General features: G+C 33.1%; 2 protein-coding genes across 3 annotated transcripts in view; both read left to right on the forward strand.

Moving 5' to 3' along the window:
- tna (Zinc finger MIZ domain-containing protein tonalli) overlaps positions 1-13,527 on the forward strand; it is a 134,238-nt gene extending 120,711 nt beyond the window's left edge. For both annotated transcript variants that reach the window (XM_074116727.1, XM_074116728.1), the window contains exons 8-15: positions 152-362; positions 1,208-1,399; positions 1,570-1,712; positions 4,266-4,407; positions 4,496-4,634; positions 5,179-5,420; positions 5,605-5,808; positions 5,967-13,527. In XM_074116727.1, coding sequence (XP_073972828.1) covers positions 152-362; positions 1,208-1,399; positions 1,570-1,712; positions 4,266-4,407; positions 4,496-4,634; positions 5,179-5,420; positions 5,605-5,808; positions 5,967-6,125 — 1,432 coding nt within the window. In that variant the 3' untranslated portion in view covers positions 6,126-13,527. The remainder of the gene's footprint in view (positions 1-151; positions 363-1,207; positions 1,400-1,569; positions 1,713-4,265; positions 4,408-4,495; positions 4,635-5,178; positions 5,421-5,604; positions 5,809-5,966) is intronic.
- Positions 13,528-15,543: 2,016 nt separating this feature from the next.
- On the forward strand, positions 15,544-18,001 carry mRpS24 (mitochondrial ribosomal protein S24). The gene is made up of 3 exons (XM_074116729.1): positions 15,544-15,672; positions 15,900-16,089; positions 17,560-18,001. Exons 1-3 carry the CDS (start codon positions 15,640-15,642, stop codon positions 17,847-17,849), a joined length of 513 nt encoding a protein of 170 aa, XP_073972830.1. The 5' UTR covers positions 15,544-15,639; the 3' UTR covers positions 17,850-18,001.
- Positions 18,002-19,117: the final 1,116 nt, after the last annotated feature.

The raw sequence follows: 19,117 nt of genomic DNA on the forward strand, positions 1-19,117 counted from the left end.
AAAGTGTTCTTCATTTGGCACTTACCTCTCAGGCCCTTGGCGACAAATTAATTTAACTTCTGAACGGAAATCACTTACTTGCATTAATATTTTATTTTGTACATTGTTATCCAGAAGCAGAATAATGAAGCTTAAACGTGATTTTTTGCAGGTCGGATCTGGAGCTGCAGTTGAAATGTTTTCACCATGAGGATCGTGCAATGAACACCAACTGGCCGGCCAGTGTCCAGGTTTCCGTCAACGCAACTCCACTCTCCATAGATCGTGGGGAAAATAAGACCTCGCATAAACCGCTCTACCTGAAAGATGTGTGCCAAGCAGGCAGAAACACCATACAGATAACAGTGTCTGCTTGCTGTTGTGTTAGTATTACTTTCTCTGCTTCTCTCTTAATGTGATCTGATCTTTCTTCTGTTTCTTTTCTATCAGATTACCCAAATTATACTTATAAGGTTTGATTAATTCAAAAAGATTTTATCCTAGAAAGAATCTTAGTGATACGAATATCGTATCAAATATTATTATTTTTTTTATCTCTAAGTATACTCAGGAATTTCTCAGTAAAAACCGTTTTTGCATTTGCGAGTTTTTACTTTAAAATTAAAAAGTGGTTTGAGATATCTGTCTTTTTCCAAGTGGAAATATTTTGCTCTCAAACATCGGCCATCATTTTCTCTTTCTATTGAGAAGAAGGCGTGTGGCAGGAGTCCCCAGGCTCCTGTTCATTGACTCCTATCTCAGCCTTTACGCACCTGGCGTACAAGAAAGGCGAGAGTTGCTTGCATCCTTTTTCTGGCAGGCCTGCATACCTCTTTCCGCAAGAGATTTCACAAATTTCAAATGTTCCTTATGTCGTTCGGATGCCAATGCAAGTGACTACCAGCTCTGCAAATCATAGCCGTATTGTACTAGCAAAACATTATTACTCAGTGTGCAACTTAACTAACAAAATATCTTCATAGTTTTTAAATAAACTTCATAGTTTTTTCATAAGCTGATAAAAGCAGAAGTTTAGTAGGTAGATAGATAAATTTACTGTATTTGGTTTTTAAATATACAAATTTCAGGGGTTCTGTGCTTTACAATTTTTTCAAAAGAACGAAATAAAAATCTATATAAACTGACTGCTATTGGCTCTCCAATAACAGCCTCGCCGCAACAGAAGTTTAGTATTCAAATGTGCTAAATTAAAATTAAAATTTTACAGTCGCACCTGTTTGTACTGCAACTGGTACACAGGCCGAGCGTTCGAAGTGTGCTGCAAGGACTGCTGAAGAAGCGGCTGCTAACAGCTGATCACTGTATAGCAAAAATCAAGAGGAACTTCAACAACACCTCTTCCGGCGGTTCAGGTTACAACTGTGTAGACAAGGATGGTGTAGAACAAACCGCACTAAAGGTAAACCGTTACATCAAATTTTCATAGGAACATTTTATGAAATGAAATGAATTTTGTTGGCAGCTCAAGAGTTTTAACGAAATAATTGTTTATTTAAAACAGAGTTGAGAGTTTCAGCTCCGATTTTCACCACCACGTTGTTGACGTGCGCATTGCATTCTAATTTTCAGGTGTCTCTGAAGTGTCCCATCACATTTAAGAAAATAACACTACCGGCCAGGGGGCACGATTGTAAACACATTCAGTGTTTCGACCTGGAGTCTTACCTTCAACTGAACTGCGAACGAGGGGCATGGAGATGTCCAGTTTGCAAGTAAGTTTCGCCAAGTAGTCGCATTTACATTGTGCCTATGTTAAGCTAACATTAGATTGCCCAGCTTAGCAATGGAGAGGGGGCGGGCCGAGATGGGACAAAAGAAATAGAATAAAATAAAATTTGCAAAAGAAAATGAGAATAAAAGAAATTTGTAAAGCAGATATGTAACTTTGCAAAACATACAAAAAGGACAGTCTATCCAAAAGGTACAAAAATCTCCTTAACAAAAACTTACAGTTTAAAATGTTAAGTATAAGGGTTGATTAAACGCCAAAAGGTACACAAATCAGCAAGTACCTAACATTTCATTAATTCTTCATTAATATTTAAGTAATTTTACTGCATTAATTTTCATTAATATTTTTTAGAATTTATTAGATGTCACAGACCCTTATGCTGGCCATTTTCGTCTACAAAATATATGTTCAAGTAGCTCTGTAGATTGACTGTAATATCTAGTTATTTATAATAATCAAACTGTTAATTACAGGTTAAAAAGAAAAACGTTATAAAAAATATAAAAAATTTTATGTTATGTGTGTTATTTGTGCTCACGAATATTTCGGTAAGACGAATTCAAGACAGTAGCCGACTCTAACTTTGTCTTTTTCTACTTTAACATGCATGTACATATATGTGATTTATCATAATTATATCAAAAAAATATTATAAATGAAGTGGCCAGCATAAGGGTCTGTGACATCTAATAAATTCTAAAAAATATTAATGAAAATTAATGCAGTAAAATTACTTAAATATTAATGAAGAATTAATGAAATGTTAGGTACTTGCTGATTTGTGTACCTTTTGGCGTTTAATCAACCCTTATACTTAACATTTTAAACTGTAAGTTTTTGTTAAGGTGATTTTTGTACCTTTTGGATAGACTGTCCTTTTTGTCTATTTTGCAAAGTTACATATCTGCTTTACAGATTTTTTTAAATTTGGAATAAGCAATTCTATCATTATAACCTGATAAGGTGTTAAGTCGAAACCGTAACTACCACTGGAGAGATCTTTTTAAAGAATGATTATAGTTGCGGTCCTCAAAACCATCCTCAATAACAATTTTTCTGAAAAAGCGTTTTGAATAACATAGGAAGGTATTTGTACGTAAATAGCAAAATTAAACTGCGATTTCAGTACTTCCTTTTAAGAGGAGTTAGAAAAATAAACTACGATTGCAGTACTTCTCCCTAAAAGGCAAAGAGGCAAAGATTTTTTAATCGAACGACAATTCATTGATTTAAATCGGTTCACTCATTGATAATTTAAACGATTGCAGTACTTCCTCTTAGTAGGAGCAAGAGAATCGGCAAGGTAGAGGAGCTTTAACCACTTATTCGAGCTAAATTTTATCAAAATCGGACTAAGCGTTATGGAAATATTGGTAATAATAGTTTTAGATAGGGCCTTACTTGGGTCGGGCAAACTCCCCTCCTTATGAGGCACAGCGTCGAGACTTTTAAAGTGCAAATCTGTACAAAATTTCGATTCGAATGACACTTCATTCATGAAAATCGGTTCACGTGTCGATAATTTGAAAGATTGCTGTACTTCCCCTTAACAAGAGTAAGAGCTGATCGCTACTTTAATGTTACGTAGGGGTGCCCTAACCCTATCATCCTACCAAATTTTATCAAAATCGGGCCAAGGTTTACAGAGTAATTAGTAACAATAACTTTAGAGGGGCCCTTACATAAAGGGGGCTAACTCCTCTCCCATTCGATGTACAGCGCCGAGACCCCCAAAAGGCACATCTACATAAAATTCCGAATCGAATGAAACCTCATTCATGAAAATCGGTTCGCGCGTTTAGGCGCTACGTTGTTTACAAAAAAGGTAACAACAACAACAACAACAACAACAACAACAACAACAAGAACTCTTGTTCAAATCCTAAGAAAATGTTCTTACATTTTTTGAAAATGCCGTTTTTGCTCATTTTCGGCAACTTTTTTCTCGAAACCTATTAGATTTGGGTTGTTGCAAAAAAATTACAGTTATAAAGGAGGATTTGCCCTATATTTTAAAGAAAATTTGGGAATTTTATCTTTTATAGAAAAAGAGAAAAAAATTGTCAAAGTTGGGTGTTTTTCAACGTTACGCTTTTTCGTGCAGTTTTTGATGATCAACCCTTATACAACTGTCCTACCGGACAGTTTTAATGCAGAAAGTTCGGACTCAAGTGGTATGAGTGTCTTAACATCGCTTCCATATCTATTTCGGTCAACAGGAACTGCGTTTTTTCTAAATCATTGTTTTTTATAATTTCAGAGAAAACTCATTCTAAGAGTAACCTTCTTCTAAGGTGACAATACAGTGTAATATATGATCTCATACCTTATAATATAGTTTTTGGGCAGTATTGACTTTATGTACGGTGCCTATTACTAGGTGAATATTGAAACGATTGAGTTGTGGCGCTTATAAGTCTATATATATTTTATAACTTTGTTTGTTAAGCTTTATAAGCCTTTACAAATTCGTAATTTATTCTAAACAAGTGACCATGGCTCTGGATAATAGCTAATTTTAAACTGAATGTAGCAAACCAGCCCAGCTAGAAGGACTAGAGGTGGACCAGTACATGTGGGGTATCCTCAACACTCTCAACACTTCAGAAGTAGAAGAGGTGACGATAGATCCTTCAGCCAACTGGAAACCATCCAGGGGATTTCAAGGAATTAAGGTATGTGCACTCTTATTTCATTTAATAACGCAGATATTAAACTGGAGTAATATTGTAGAATAAATAATATCTTTTGACTTTTTGTCAGACGGAGGATGAAGGTACAGAGTCCTGCAGCAGTAAGCGAATGAATAAAGCGATGTCGCCGGGAAGTATGACTCTGCCTACGATGAACAATTGGGATATGGGGCAATCCATGTCTCCTTACATCCCTCCAGACATGAACAGTAAGTTGTGGATTGTTAACCAGTTTTACGATGTACTGAACAGTAAACTTTTCCGCAGTGCCCAGAATGGGATGCCATCATTTTTATTTCATTAACACTTTTATTAAGTCTTTATATTCATGATTAATTCTTTGCCCATCTCAGACGTAATGGGTACAAATCCTAAGAAAGTCTTGGGGGATCAAATGGATGTTTTTCAAAACAAAAAATTGTTGAAAAGAGGCCTGAACTTCAAAAGAAAACCATCTTTTACTGGAACGTTGCACTTGCTCATAATTGTGTTGAAGCAAAGAAATGACAAAGGGTTGTTGGAATCGTTGGGAAATCTACCCTATTCACTAGATTCTATCTTCTGAGTTTATTTATGTGTATTTTGCTCATTCTTCGGACTGGCAGTTAAAGGATGGATACAGGTGCGCTAATAGAGGAATTTAGAAATTAGCAAATTTTTGAATTAAAAAAGAAGGCTTGCCCGTAATATTAAGAAAGCTTTTTGGCTTCAGCTAATATCTAAACCAAGAATCATTAATTTATTTGACTTCAGGTATTGCGAGTGGTTCGATGATGAATTCCTCTGGGCCGCCACCATACCCTGCCAGTACGATGGGTCGTACAGGTGCTGGAAACAATGCCGGCGCTACCAACACGGCGGGAGCGGGGTATGAATTCAGTCCTGTGGTCACTTCATCTAGTACTGACTTCAATTCTACACCTCTATCTCATCTCAGTGATGCGACACCAGCGCTTGATCCACTCAATGCAATGGAAAAGTCGCTAAATGAACAGGTTTGCAATCATTTTCTTGGTCATCTCTTAAAACAACTAAAAATGTGAATCTTAGAATGTACGACTAAAGTTTTGATCAGAATTTAGTTTCTTTAGTTTTATTTACAAGGCAATAGGCTAATTTTTGAAGAGAAACGAGATCAATAAGGTTGATTACTCATGTGCGGTGAAATTGTGTCGACAGATGCCACATACACCCCATACCCCGCACACACCTCACACGCCCCACACGCCGGGAGGCGCTGGAGGCGGTACAAGCGGTCCTCCAAGTGTGCCGCCATCTAATCCTGACAATTCTGGCAATCCTCCTGATGACATTCCGTCGGATCTTAACTTTGATCCAGCCGCTGTCATTGATGGTGAAGGAACTGGACAAGAAGCACTCAATGTAAGTTTTTTTAAAATTTAAAATGCTATTTGTTTGCGTAATAATCGACTACTTTTATTTAAAACATTTTGAGGAAAAATTGAGAATATTAATCTTAATTTTTTCCACCTTCTTATATAAGTTTTAATTAATTTTTTATTGTTTGGTACATATTATAGTTACTGCCGGACAATGTGGTAGATCCCATGGAATTGCTATCCTACCTGGATCCTCCAGATCTGGCGACGCCGCCCAGTAGTGGCGCAAGTAGCAACGGCAACATGGGAACGCCCGGGACGGCCAACACCAGTGACGATATCTTGGCACTATTCGAGTGAACTAGCTCACCCCAGATTGTCTATAATTTTATTTTATTTCTTTAAGAAGCACACAAAGTCAATAGCCAGATGTTCCTGAGTTTTGTTGACGTTTCTTCATTAAATGCAATCAAACTATTCATGAAATTGTTGAAGCTGCAACACTTTATTCAGTAACTTTTCCTTCTATTTATTTATTTCTTTTGTTCCACTTTTCTTACCAAGAAGAAAAGAATGAGGAGTGTTTATGGCGAATTACAAACTTATTGTTCCTTAAATTATGTTATTTGGGAGGAGGCGGAAGAAGAATTATTTAGAGGCATTTTATTTTGCGGGAAATGACCACATAACGTCCCACCTTTTTTTAATTTTATTAGAAAACTACTCTTTGATTTCTTCTTAAAAAAAAAAGAAAATATTTTTGGTAATTACAAAAAGAAAGTGAGATCTCATTGATGTGTTTAAATGTCTTTTTTTAAAAAACAATAACAAAAATGTAAGTAAATACCTAAAAAAAGTACTTGACCCCACGTACAAGTTTTTATATGTACTATAGTTATTGTAAAATGTAATATACTTTTTATTTTTTGAGTTCCTTAATTTAAATATAAATATATATATTTAAGAGTAAATAATTTTAAAAAGTAAAATAGAAAATATATATCTACAATTGAATTTTGTCAATTCGTGTTTAGAATTTAGGGAGAGACTTTTTTTTTTAATTGCAAATTGCAAATTTGTTTATAAATATAATATATTTTTTAATCTGACAAAAAAAAATTTTTTGAGTCTACAAAATTTTAGGTACCTGTAAAGAGGGTCACCCACAGAGGAAGACGGCGCTCATTTTCTTCATTCAAAATATTTTTTTTTAAAGGCCTTAAGGTAGGAAAGAAAGGAAAATCTTTTTGTAATATGTATAGTGCTACTTTCTTTCCCATTTTTGAGGTCTATGAAGAAAACAATAAACAAAAACGAAAGAAAATTTGTATAAATAGGAGTCATAGGAATCTTTCCGAAGGATTTCCAGTGGTTAAATACATTAACCAGACATAATGACCAAAACTAAAAAAAAAAAAGATAGTATTCCTATAGTAAATTTAAGGAATATTCAAAGTACCATGAGAAACTCCATTTTACTACTTATATTTTGTAAATTTTCCTTAAGGGTAAATGAATCCTACTCCTCCCCTAAAAAAATAAACAGTGAATGCTGTAAACTTAAAGATAAATGATTTGTAGATATTGCTGATTATACAAAAAGAAAAATAATAAAATTTAAATTTTAAGAAAATACAACAAAATATTGTAATTTTTATTAAATATATTGTAAATATTTCATACTAATTATAAAAATTATATACAAAGAAAAAATATATAATATTCCTAAATTTAAATAATAATTATTGGCACATAATGAGCAAAATAAAATTATTTAAATATAATACAAGAAAAAAAAACAAGTTGGAGGCCAGTTTTTGATTTTTTTTTTTTATTTCAATCAATTTAGATTATAATTATTAAACTAATTTAATAAATAATAATATAGTTACAATAGTTTGAGATGGAAAAGAGAAGAGTAAATAATGATTATTGAAGTACTATATTTTAACTGTTGTTGGAACCAAATGTAGTTAAACATAATTTAAAAAAAAAAAAGAAAAAAGATTACAAAAAAAAAATTAAAAAAGAAAAAATATATAAAAATAACTATATATATATATATATATACAATAAAATAAAGTAGATATATAACTAGGAGTCATGGATGTTGGACAGAGATGAGAGAGAAAACAAATATATTATATATTACATTTATTGAATAATACAAAATAAATAAAAACGAATGACATGTGATCAAATATGCGTGACTGAATTCTAAAAAATAAATGACATGGAAATAGCTACAATTTTAATAATTTCTCACTTTTTATTTATCTCTGTGTTCTAACCGCTTTTTGTCTGGATTTGTTTATATAATGAAGGAAAGAAATCCTACTTTCTCTTACTCTTTTGGAGGAAGTATTCAATGCGGATCAGAATGCATCCAGAAACCTCGAATTTAGCTTTGGGGTGAAGCAACCGAAGGTGCCTCGGGGGAAGAGTATCGGATCCTACTATGTCAATATTCAGACTTAGATCATTTGTCGAACGTGTGGAAACCCAGTGGTAGTCTGTTTGCAATAATATTGATCTGTATTGCAGACTGAGATTAGTGCTTCTATACCTGTCTGCGAGTAAAACTTGAATTTGACAACGTAGAAGTGTTTCGAATAGAACAATCTTCTTAAGAACGAATTCTTTCTGGGTTAGGTCTGGTTACTTCGATAGAGCATATAGCAATAAATCTGTCTAAATTTCGGTGTCTCCTGCAGGGCATATTCCTGCTATCTAAGGTTCTTTAATCATTTGTGCCGGAAAGGTAGTCACTTGGGAGCGGCGTGCATCACGCTCTAGCCTCTGCTGGTCAAGGCGAATGGCACCAAGTGTTCTCATGAATTTAGACTGTTGCAGGCTGGATGTCCGAGCCGAAAAAAGGCCTTTTCAAGGCACTGTAAGTTTCAGAAAACATCTCCACTCGATGGGACTTAGGACTCAGATCACCCAATCAGATGTGAGTCATTTTCAGAGGAAACCCCAATTTTGGCTGGAGTGCTGAAGGAACTCAGAAGCCACCTTACGACCTTTCTCTATTCACTTTCTAAACACCTTAAAATTGGAAACAATAGTACTCGTCTGCATTCCCAGATATGAATACGCAATAAAGAACTCCATTTGTTCCAAGAATTTCAAAAATTTATATTTCCGCTTGCAACTCATAATCTGATCGATTGCAACACTTCCTTTCTTATGAAGGATAAGAGAAAGTAATATAATTTTTAGTAAATATAAATACAAATTTATTCGTAAACTCTTTAAATACATGAGAGAAAAATAATAATAAATACTTACGTTTCTATTTTGCAAAAAAAATTAGACCTTTTCGCTCATAAAACTACTTTTTGATGTTTTATAGTTTTGGTCTTCTTTTCATTAAATTACACTTTGCTATTTCGTGCGAATAATTGTGAAACAGTTATTTAGCCGACAAGAGATATTCCATTTTCTTTCCCGTTAAATTGTAAAGAAAAACCTGGCGAGCATTTTTCAGCAGATCTTTAATTTTAATAATTTCCGTTTAATCGATAAGTTGGATTCATTTAATTATCGCATAGAAGAACGGCTAATAACTCTGCGCACACCGCAAGGATGGTTACCACCTAGTTGTGCATTGTTAGGATATGTCTTGGTGCCCTTGGTTTTTAAGGACCTGAGAAGTTAGATAGGTTGCAAAAGTTAAACACTCTCTCCTCTTTACAAGATCCAAACCGATTTCCAAGTGTCTTTGATCTATTTTCCAAGTAAGAGCAGTTTCAAACCAAAAATCCTAATGGATGACTTCGGCGGGTTGTCGGCATTCTAACATCTGGAGCCTAGGGGTCCGGATAAGGTGATACCAAATTTTTTACAACTGTGCAAATTGGGTTTCATATCAGATCCATTGTGTAGAGAATCTGAGAAATTCATCGCATGGCAGATTGTTTTTGGAAGTTTAGAGATTGGATTTTGGTTGGAGCTTAGTATGTCAAGGCTATTGTCAGATTTGTTCTGACTGCTGTAAATCTCAGGATGCTGCACAGCACAGCACAAACTGTTTCAATCATTCTCTGAGTGGATTCCATGTTGCCAAACTAGTGCACTCTATTGAGTACTGAATTTTCTTTTCAATCAAGAATCAAAATCAAACAACTCGATAGAAGCCACTTGACCCTAATTTCCACATCACATCTAAAATCAAGCCATTCTTCGTTAGATAGCCATTCTTCCCACGCTAAGTTATCAATATTTATTCCCTTTACTATCCACTGGTTCCGCGTCATGAACGGTTTCCTTGAAATGTCAAGTCACTTAACTCTATAAATTCCTAAAACTGAAATTGAAATTGAAGAACAGTATTAATAAGGTGTATATTGAACAAAAAGTATTAGTGTACCGCTCAAATTGAATTTCTCATCTGCTGTAAACTTCTCTGCCAGATAGATCTTAAGATTTATTTATTTTGTATACAAGAAAGTATTAATAAATGAAAACAAATAAAAAAAAAAATGGGCATTAATAAAAACTTGTAAATTACAATAAACTTGTAAAAAAAGAAGAAGAAGAAAATAATCAATGTACATATAAATAATTAATAAGCAAATCATTATGTAAATCTTTTTTTTTTAAATCTAAATCAGGCAAAGGTAATAATGATGAGAAGTTTTCCTTGTTTTATCTAAGGCGCCAATCATCTAAGGAGATTGACGTCCCGGAGCCCTCTCTCGTTACAAACTCTGTCCATCTGAGTTATCGAAGCTTCTTCTTCGAAGAAGAGAAAATCTACCGGATTTGAACCCGGTATTTCCGGATTTTTAATTCACCGCGCTACCAAATTGATCTAAGCCCTTATCTTAATATTATTATTTTGAATAAAAATGTGTACTTAAAACAAATAAAATAGAAAACAAGGATGGATGGAAAGAGGTTTTGTGTGCGTCACAGTGTCAAATAAAATATGTTGAGAGAAAAATTAAATAATTATCCGAGACAAGTGTGACGAAAAAGTGCTACTGAAAAAAAATGATGTAATATATGAATAAAATAATTATGATTTAAGTGATAAGTTTCGATTAATGAGAAAAAAAAATAAGGGAAAGTATTTGATGACACTACATGAAAATATAATATAATTTTAAATTATTAATTATAACTATAATATACCTACACTCTGACAAGCCTTATTTATTTATTTTTTTTTTTAAGTGGATTAGTAAAGTTAAAAAATAGAAACTTTGGAGAGTAAGCGCGGAAGGAACATTGAAATTGTCAACAATGTAAATCAAGTTCCTTTGGGCCACTGATTTTATCCGCCCAACCTTGCTTTCTTGCAGTCTCGTACTCTCCTCAAGCAATTATTAGATACTTAAACTGATATGAATCTGTGAATCTCTGAAGAGATGAAAGACAATTTTAAACTGATTAGAATTGAGGAAGGAAGAGGGAAAAAGGATGCCACGATGAAAAAAAACCTGAAAAAGGGAATTATCAGTAATATAGATCAATTTCTGTAAAAAAAAAAAAGTTTTCTCTGAGCGTAAAATTTACGGTTAAATAAGAAATTACCTTTTGCAATTTGCTGGACGGAAAAATTTTATGTAAAAAAAAAGAATTATTTTTCTTTTCATTATTATTTGCCTTTATTTTAAGGAAAAATTTAAACTAAGTATCGAAAATTAGTGTATAAATCGACAAAAAAAGAGGAAGATAACCCCACAGTGCCTTTCGCAGTTATATAATTTTTTCGTTAAAAAAAAAATCAAATCCAGAAAATGATCTCATAAGTATGCAAAATATTATTTTTGTTTTTCGGACAATGATACTTGATTTTTTTAATAATCACAACAAAATAATCATCTAATCTTGTGCAGAGTGTAGGTTTTCTTACCTGACCCTTGTGTAAAAAAGATATAGTAACCGAAATATATTTAAATAAAACAAAATTAATAATTTATTGGCAATGCCATTAGATTTATAAAAAAGAAAATTTACCCGTAGATGGAAAATGAAAAAAAAAAAAAAACGAAAAAAATTGTGTGCTCTGTTATTCAATAATTTAATAATAAACAAATTATAGTTTTTTATTTTATACAAATCAAACTGTTTTGTTTTTCATTTTGTTTAATTTTTTACTTTTTGACTGTTTTTCGTTTGTTTGATGATTAGACATGTAAGAGTCTACAATCACAGTACAAATCATTAATGATTAATATTATGAATAATAATTCTACATTAAAGTTAAAAAAAAAATCTAAACAGAAAAAATGAATAAATAAAGCAAATACATTAACAAATTTAAGTACAATCAACTTTTTTAATTTTTATTTTTTTACATTTTTAAGTAAAAATCATTTGCTCTTCAGAATATTCTAATCAACTACCTCTCAGTTGTTTTCTGTACTTTTTTGATAATTTTAAAACTACCTAGCGATTACTACTTAAGGAGAATTTTAGGTAATCCAGCAAAAAAATCTGAAAAAAAAAGTGCAGAATGGATAACAAAAATAATAATAAAGCTTATGATTATTAAAAACACCAAACGTAAGATCAAAAAGCTTCAGTAGCCACTTTCCGGTTTCATAAACGTTTGTCCAGTCGATTTAAAAAAATTAAAAATACATTTTAACTGAAGTCCGGAATGAATTTAAAAAGTAAATAAAACAAGTTTTGTTAAAATGTTAACGAATTCGTTGTAATTGTCGGTAGATAAGATGGCCATCTGTCATTTTTATTACACCTATAATTCGGTGACCAATTCGAAATATAGTTAATCAATTCTTCATAAACAAGGGATACCTTGGGTCCCGGGTGGCTACCCATGGCTAAAATTTCACTCAAAGATGGAAATAATCTCTATGAACGTTGTAATTCTCATTAAAATTCCAAGTTTGAGGGAAATCCGGAAGCGAAAGTGCAGTTTACTGAATAGATTGAGCTTTATTTTCTATTTTAGAATTTTTTGGATCAGGGCTACACCAATTTCCTTAAAACTTCTTTTACTATACACCTGCCTGAATGTCCATCACTTTTACTTCAGAAATTTTGCCCAATTCAATGAAAAAACATTATTAAGCTTAGTCCAAGTTCAGAGTCTTTAATGGCAAAATTCAAAATTTATTAAATGGCCAGAATTACTTTAAAAACATGATTTTTCTCTTTGCAAGTAGCTTAAATAATCGTGTTCGTCGGGTTAGTTCAATAAAACTTCAGAAATTTTTATGAAATTAGCCGCCTTTCAGGATCTCTTGATCGTAAGGTGTAACACAGAGAAATTCATGCACCAATATACTACTATGTTTAATTCTAGCTTATCAGATCAGTTAATCAGCCTAATTCAATTGTGCTGTTTCTTAAAACAGTTTCTTGTATTTACAAAGAATCATTAAAGGTTTAATAGAAATGACTGAAAGATCTACTTTTTCTTCCTTTGAAAGACGGTGGAGAAACTGATCCAATCTGAATTTAAAATTGGAAAAGTTTAAACTCTAGAATCATTCTGACACTTTTTTTATGAAAAATTTAAAAATAATGATACGATTAGTAATAATTGTTTTTGTTTATTTTGCATATTCTTAATGAGTGCAAGAGTATTGGTAATTAATTAGTGGATTGCGCTGTGTATCATAGCAACAATTTTTACAAACAGCTGGCCAAGCAAGAGGAAAATAATATATATATATATATATATATTTTTTTGTTTTTATATAAGTTGCAAGGCAATTTGTTTATTGTATATTGTCCAGTTGTGATCGGATTTTATGATTAAAAAAACAAACAATAATTTCTATTTATTTATCTTTTTTTCCTCATTGATTTCCACACTCATTATAAACATTATTTCCAAATTCAACGGCTTTTGAAGAAGTCTTCAGGAATTATTTGAGAAAAAGGAAGTTTCTTATTTGAAGGTTGAGAGGACGTAATCTGAATTAAAGAAATCAATTCATTATCTCCACTAAACTGACAAGATAATCAGCTAAATCTTCATAAACTGGACCAAAATTTTATTGTATTCTCTTAATTATTTAAAGTCTTTATAAATATTACGCACGCACACACGCACACAAACAAAAATAAAAATAAATTGTCACTTCTAATGACGCCAACCATGGTCATAGACCGTCGGTGGATATTTTCTTAATGTTTAGTTATTTATTTAAAGCCTAGAGAATAGATAACAAAAAAGTAAATACTTATATTTATTGCAGAGTATCAAAACATTAGTTAGATTAAAATTTTAAAATGATACTTTAACTAAGGAGTTAAAATTAAAGAGTTAGTTTCAAAAACTGAGGTTTTATTAAATAAAGCAAATTAATTTTTTAAACAATGAAAAATCAAACCCAAAAATATGAGCACTTTTTTATTTTTCCCCCTATCACATTACTTTTTATATTTTTTGCCCAAAATGGGTTTACCCATGTTTTCTTTCAACAAAATGACCGTTGACTTCTGGTGTTGGGTTCAAAAGTACCTTTTTTTTTCTGCTCACAAGTTCGTCGAATTACCAATTTTGTCGTAGTCCAGCTAAGATCGTTACTTTATCGTTCGCCAGTAAGATTGACAAGAAGTTAAATCTAGCTTTTAAAATACAGAATGAATTGAAAATGTGGTTAGGACCACAGTTCTGAGTGGTACAATTGATTTTATCTTTCGTGGCTCACATGTTTCCTAATGAAATACATTCTTCGAATTTAAATATAAAAAGTCAAATTTCAATATAAAAAGGAATTTCCAAATAGATGTCATCTAAAACGCTCATCCATCATATACCGACTAAGTATCCAGTTTTTTCACTGTTAAGGGGCCAGGGGAGCCTACGTTGGTGATAGGAACTGTTAATATTAAGGTAAATATTAGCGACTGCAAATCCTAGGAGAGTAAGGCAAAAAATATTTATTATTAGCTCTAGGTGAATGCCCTAAAGCATTGATTGACTTGGGCTACACAAATTGTCCCCCTACCATACGCTATAAAATACGTATCTTTTAACCAACTATCACATTGAGTCTCCTAAATCAACTTTTCAACTCTGTTAAGACATATTTATAAAATCGTCTCTTACAATTACGACTACTGAGACTGCATTCACAGATAGATTGTCACATACTATGTAGTCTTCAATCTTGCATTCGTGACACTGTGTCTGCTTGAAATTACGTTCAAGTTAGTGAATGGTGAGCAACAGCTGCGAGTCCATTAATCTGTGAAACTAATTTCCTTAGATCATTCCAACTCCATTTAATAATCTTGTTGGAGTCCTTGGAGATCTGAGGGTGACAAGTAGGAGTTATGAGGTATATCAGCGATCCTGAGAAACGGAATGGCCCCTACATAGGTATAGTATTTTTTAAGATAGATTTTCTTAAATTCTAACAATTGCTGTTTTATGTGAAAAGGCTACTTATGCAGTACATATTATTAAGTAGATAAGGACGATTTCGTGAAAATTGGACAATTTAACTTTAATTCTACGTCTAAATTTTGTTTTCATTGATATTACTAGAAAGATTCTCACTAGTGCAATGCTTGTTGGTAGGTAAGGACCGTATAGCAAAATTGCATCATGTTGCTCGCTCTTTAAATCCTTTGTATTGTAGCACAAATTGCCTGAAAAAGCTTCTTTGGGAAACCCCTCTTTTTAAAAAAAATTCATTGCTTTAGATAATTATATTTTTGTAAGCTATTCGCTATCTCAATATTTGAATTATTTATTAAGGCACAAAATAAATAAAAAAAATAAAATCTAAACATTTCCTTTAGACTAAGGAGGTAAAAATGGTCAAATTCACTCCTAATGGCTGAAAATAGCCAATATGGCAACACTGCTAGGAACGCTGTATAACCTGAAAATTGAGTTCCTTCCCCGAGTGTCTAGTGGAATTAGTGGAATTTTGTTATGGCTCTTGAACTATTAGGATATTTCAGTAAGGTGAAGTAATTCAGTTAGTTAAATTCAATACCTTTGCAAACAAAGTTGACTCACAGTTTCTGGAGCAGCAATTCACTTACATTCAAGTTGACTGTTTTCGTGCGATACCTCCATCAGTTTGAAAGAAATACAAATATCTACTAACAGTTTTTCATCAATAAGAAACTATCTTGCGGCATGGTGGTAAAACTCTAACAAAAGTAATATTTTTAACTTTTCCATTTCAGAATACCATTTCGCTGGTAGAATCATCTGCATTCATTGTAACTAGAGGAATACACTGTACCAATGTTTGTGAAAAGAAACAAGCTGGGAAGTATAAACGTTCGTTGAAAGGTGACAAACCGCTCACATATGAAATGGCATATCCCCCGCACAGGATAGCGCATTTCAAATCTTGGAACTCCTGGAATACGTGTAAGTTACTGTACTGTATATTGCGGCCTTAATAATTAGGTGGATAGTAGTTATATATTAATATGATTGAAACAAATCTCTTCCAGTTTTATTTGTAGCCACATGATGCGGTAATTCCAGATTCTTTGCGCTTTTAACCTCCTCGGCACATACACTTCCTAGCCGCTCTTTTGTATATTCACCATTTTGAACCAGAAACTTTTAACAAAACGAAGTTGTTCTGTTAATGATATTTTCTTGTTTTAAATAAAGGTTTTGGTGTTTAGAATAGCCTTTACTCTTTAGGAAAGTTTGAAAAAAAAACAAGTCAACCAACATCTTTAGGCAACCAAATTAAAGTATCGGCTATATTAATTCCCGTACTGGTTAATAACAACTTCATTAATTGTTGGAAAATATCAATTGAAATTTAAAATTCTGCAAATAAAGCAGCTTTATTTCGATTTTCTAAAATAAACTTTTGCGGAGTGGTTTTCTTATCTTTCTTAACCACCGCTTAAATTGTGTCTTAAATTACATTTTGTTAGTACCTAATTATCCTGTTTTGAACTAGTTTGGGATTTAGCTTGAAAGGGCTGGGATAATTTACGTAGTAATCGCAAAGGCTGATACCTAGTGGTTAAAGAAAAGGTTGTGCTTGGGTTTCAGCGAATGGAATTTGGCCAGGTGTTCGCTGGTTCCTGGAACAGCCCGCAGGGAGGCGTAGTTAACATTTAGCTTCAAGGAGGTCTTTTATCCTTAGCACGGCAATTAATTTTTTTACTATATTCGAATTTGTTGAATTTTTGTGGGCTCTGTCATGACAAGTCCCCCATGTTTGCCACTTGGCAGTTGACCACTTTTCAAAGGATTTCACCCCACTTTGTTTGGAAAGTCGTCCAAACTAAGAGTAAAATTAAGCTTATTGCAGCTTCTCCTTGTTCAGCTACTTGGCAAATATTGACAAAAATTTTCAGCTTTGTCAATTCTGAACTTTCCGAACAACAAAAAATTTCAACATTGTTGGAGAGACGCTTCCCACTCACATCGTATCGGACTGGATATTAGTGGGACCAATGCCAAAGAGCGGATATATTCACGTTCCTCATAAACAAGTTTATTTCTTCACTCAGTGACGGACAAACTTTATTATGTGTGCGAATGGATTGCACAGATAATCGTTGGTAGAATATGTTTAATTAAAATATCCAGTTTTTGATCCGGCCTAAGTGAGCTTCACTTCAGCTTAGTCAGCTGGTTCAGATTTTCACTGCGTCTCAGTGATGACGCTGAAATCAGTGTGGTCTCGATTCTGCAGACAAATTGTCTCAGTTTGTTCTGCAGAAAAAATTCCGTTCACTTTGCATTTTATAGAGTATAATGACCTTGGCTTAACCATGTTTATATTGTTCAATACAAATAAATGAATATGCTGATTCCGTTACAGGAAAACACCACCAGTTCAAGTTAAAGTTGTTTCCTTTGTTTCAGCCAACGTTCTGGATGGAGTTCGCCCAGCTGAAACTTTATGTGAAGATATGTTTATCAGGAAATTTTTAGCAGGTACTTGGCATAAATTATTTCTTTCAGAAATAATTATCAAACGTCAGCACAATCTAATCAGGATCGCTGGGATTGTTTTACGATCATTGCCGCCGAGGAAACTATATTTCCTGATTGGCTACACAGAGGAAATACTCTCCTATTGGTTGCAATGCCCGGTAAAATTGGAATTGCAGACTACACCCAATAGAAGTGATGTCACTTTCAAATATATTTAATTTATTGTTTGCTTGCTGAAGGAGAAGAATTGTACATATTCTAGTTGAATACACGAAATTTGTAATTTAATTTGTATTCGGTGTTTGAAAATAAGTGATTTGTAATATTGTGAGAAAGCAGTGTAAATAAAATGTTCTAGTCTCGAGTAGAATTCAAGTTCAAGATCCTTCTTCAAAGTGCTGATAGAATTCCGTTTTTAAAGAAACCCCGCGCCTAGTAGCATTTGCATTAATTTTTTTTACTTTTTGAAATTGTATACCAATTTTAACAATTTTCGGTGGATCCAAAACGGATATTTCTAGGAAAATGTAGAAAATTATACACTGGTTTCAAATTTGCAATTTGCTGATCTAAGAGAAAGTAAAATCTAGGAATTAGATTGAACCCAGAGTGTGCGACATTTCAAGGGTGAATGCACCAGTATCCTTAATTAGTAGACGGAGGCTAGCGGAGTGGAGGTATCACACCGCGGCGTTCTTAATGTATGCCACGACTCGCAAGTTCACATCCTCGGACAATAGTTTGATTTCTCAGGCACCACACTATCTCGTTCAGTTGGTCAACTTAACAACCTCAACTACGTTGTATACAAACTGTAATCATCAGTTTGTGCATTCTATCTTCTTATTTTTCCCTTTCTCTCAGCAAAAAAAGTATTTCCTATGTTTGCTGTGTCAAATTTTCTTTATTGGTTCATTAGAAATATCCGCCTCCTGAGATCAAAAGAAAAAGAGTGGGTTTTTATAAAATGTTTTTTAAACCCATTTCAACAGCAACCAAGTTTGATATTTTCGCGTCTGAAACTGCATTGATGAGATGAAGCGGTGAATAGGGCTGAAAACTACAGTTCCTCAGCTTAAAACCATGAACACTTAAATAAATAGAGGGGTAGACCTGCATGACTCTCTTTTATAAAGGTGCTACAATGTCTCCGACAGTAACTTTTGCGGAACAGACTGCACAAAATCGTAAACAGAACATGAAATTCATTATAGGAGGCCTCAATTACGATCTTGTATTTACAATTCTTTTCACCCCAACAATTAATTACAAAAACAGTAATTAGTTTTTCCGAGTATTAATTATGTATTGCGCATTTACTTATTGCCTAAACAAATTGAGCTAGCCCATTGGTTAAATTTATCTTGCTCACCATTAAGTTTGAGTAAATTGCAGCTATCTTATTTATTGTCTGGACGGCACCTAAGTAGACACCATCGCATGTCTGCACAGTTTTACCATCTAGTGGCAGTTTATGCAACTATCA

The sequence above is a fragment of the Rhodnius prolixus genome, unplaced genomic scaffold (assembly GCF_049639745.1).
Source record: "Rhodnius prolixus isolate KJV_2025 unplaced genomic scaffold, Rpr scaffold_25, whole genome shotgun sequence".
NCBI lineage: Eukaryota > Metazoa > Arthropoda > Insecta > Hemiptera > Reduviidae > Rhodnius > Rhodnius prolixus.

Coding starts and splice junctions, on each gene's coding strand:
- mRpS24 (XM_074116729.1), top strand. CDS start 15,640: ATGGCTCTTGAACTATTAGGATATTTCAGTAAG. Junction 15,673..15,899: donor TATTAGGATATTTCAGTAAG/GTGAAGTAATTC, acceptor TTTCCATTTCAG/AATACCATTTCGCTGGTAGA. Junction 16,090..17,559: donor TTGGAACTCCTGGAATACGT/GTAAGTTACTGT, acceptor CCTTTGTTTCAG/CCAACGTTCTGGATGGAGTT.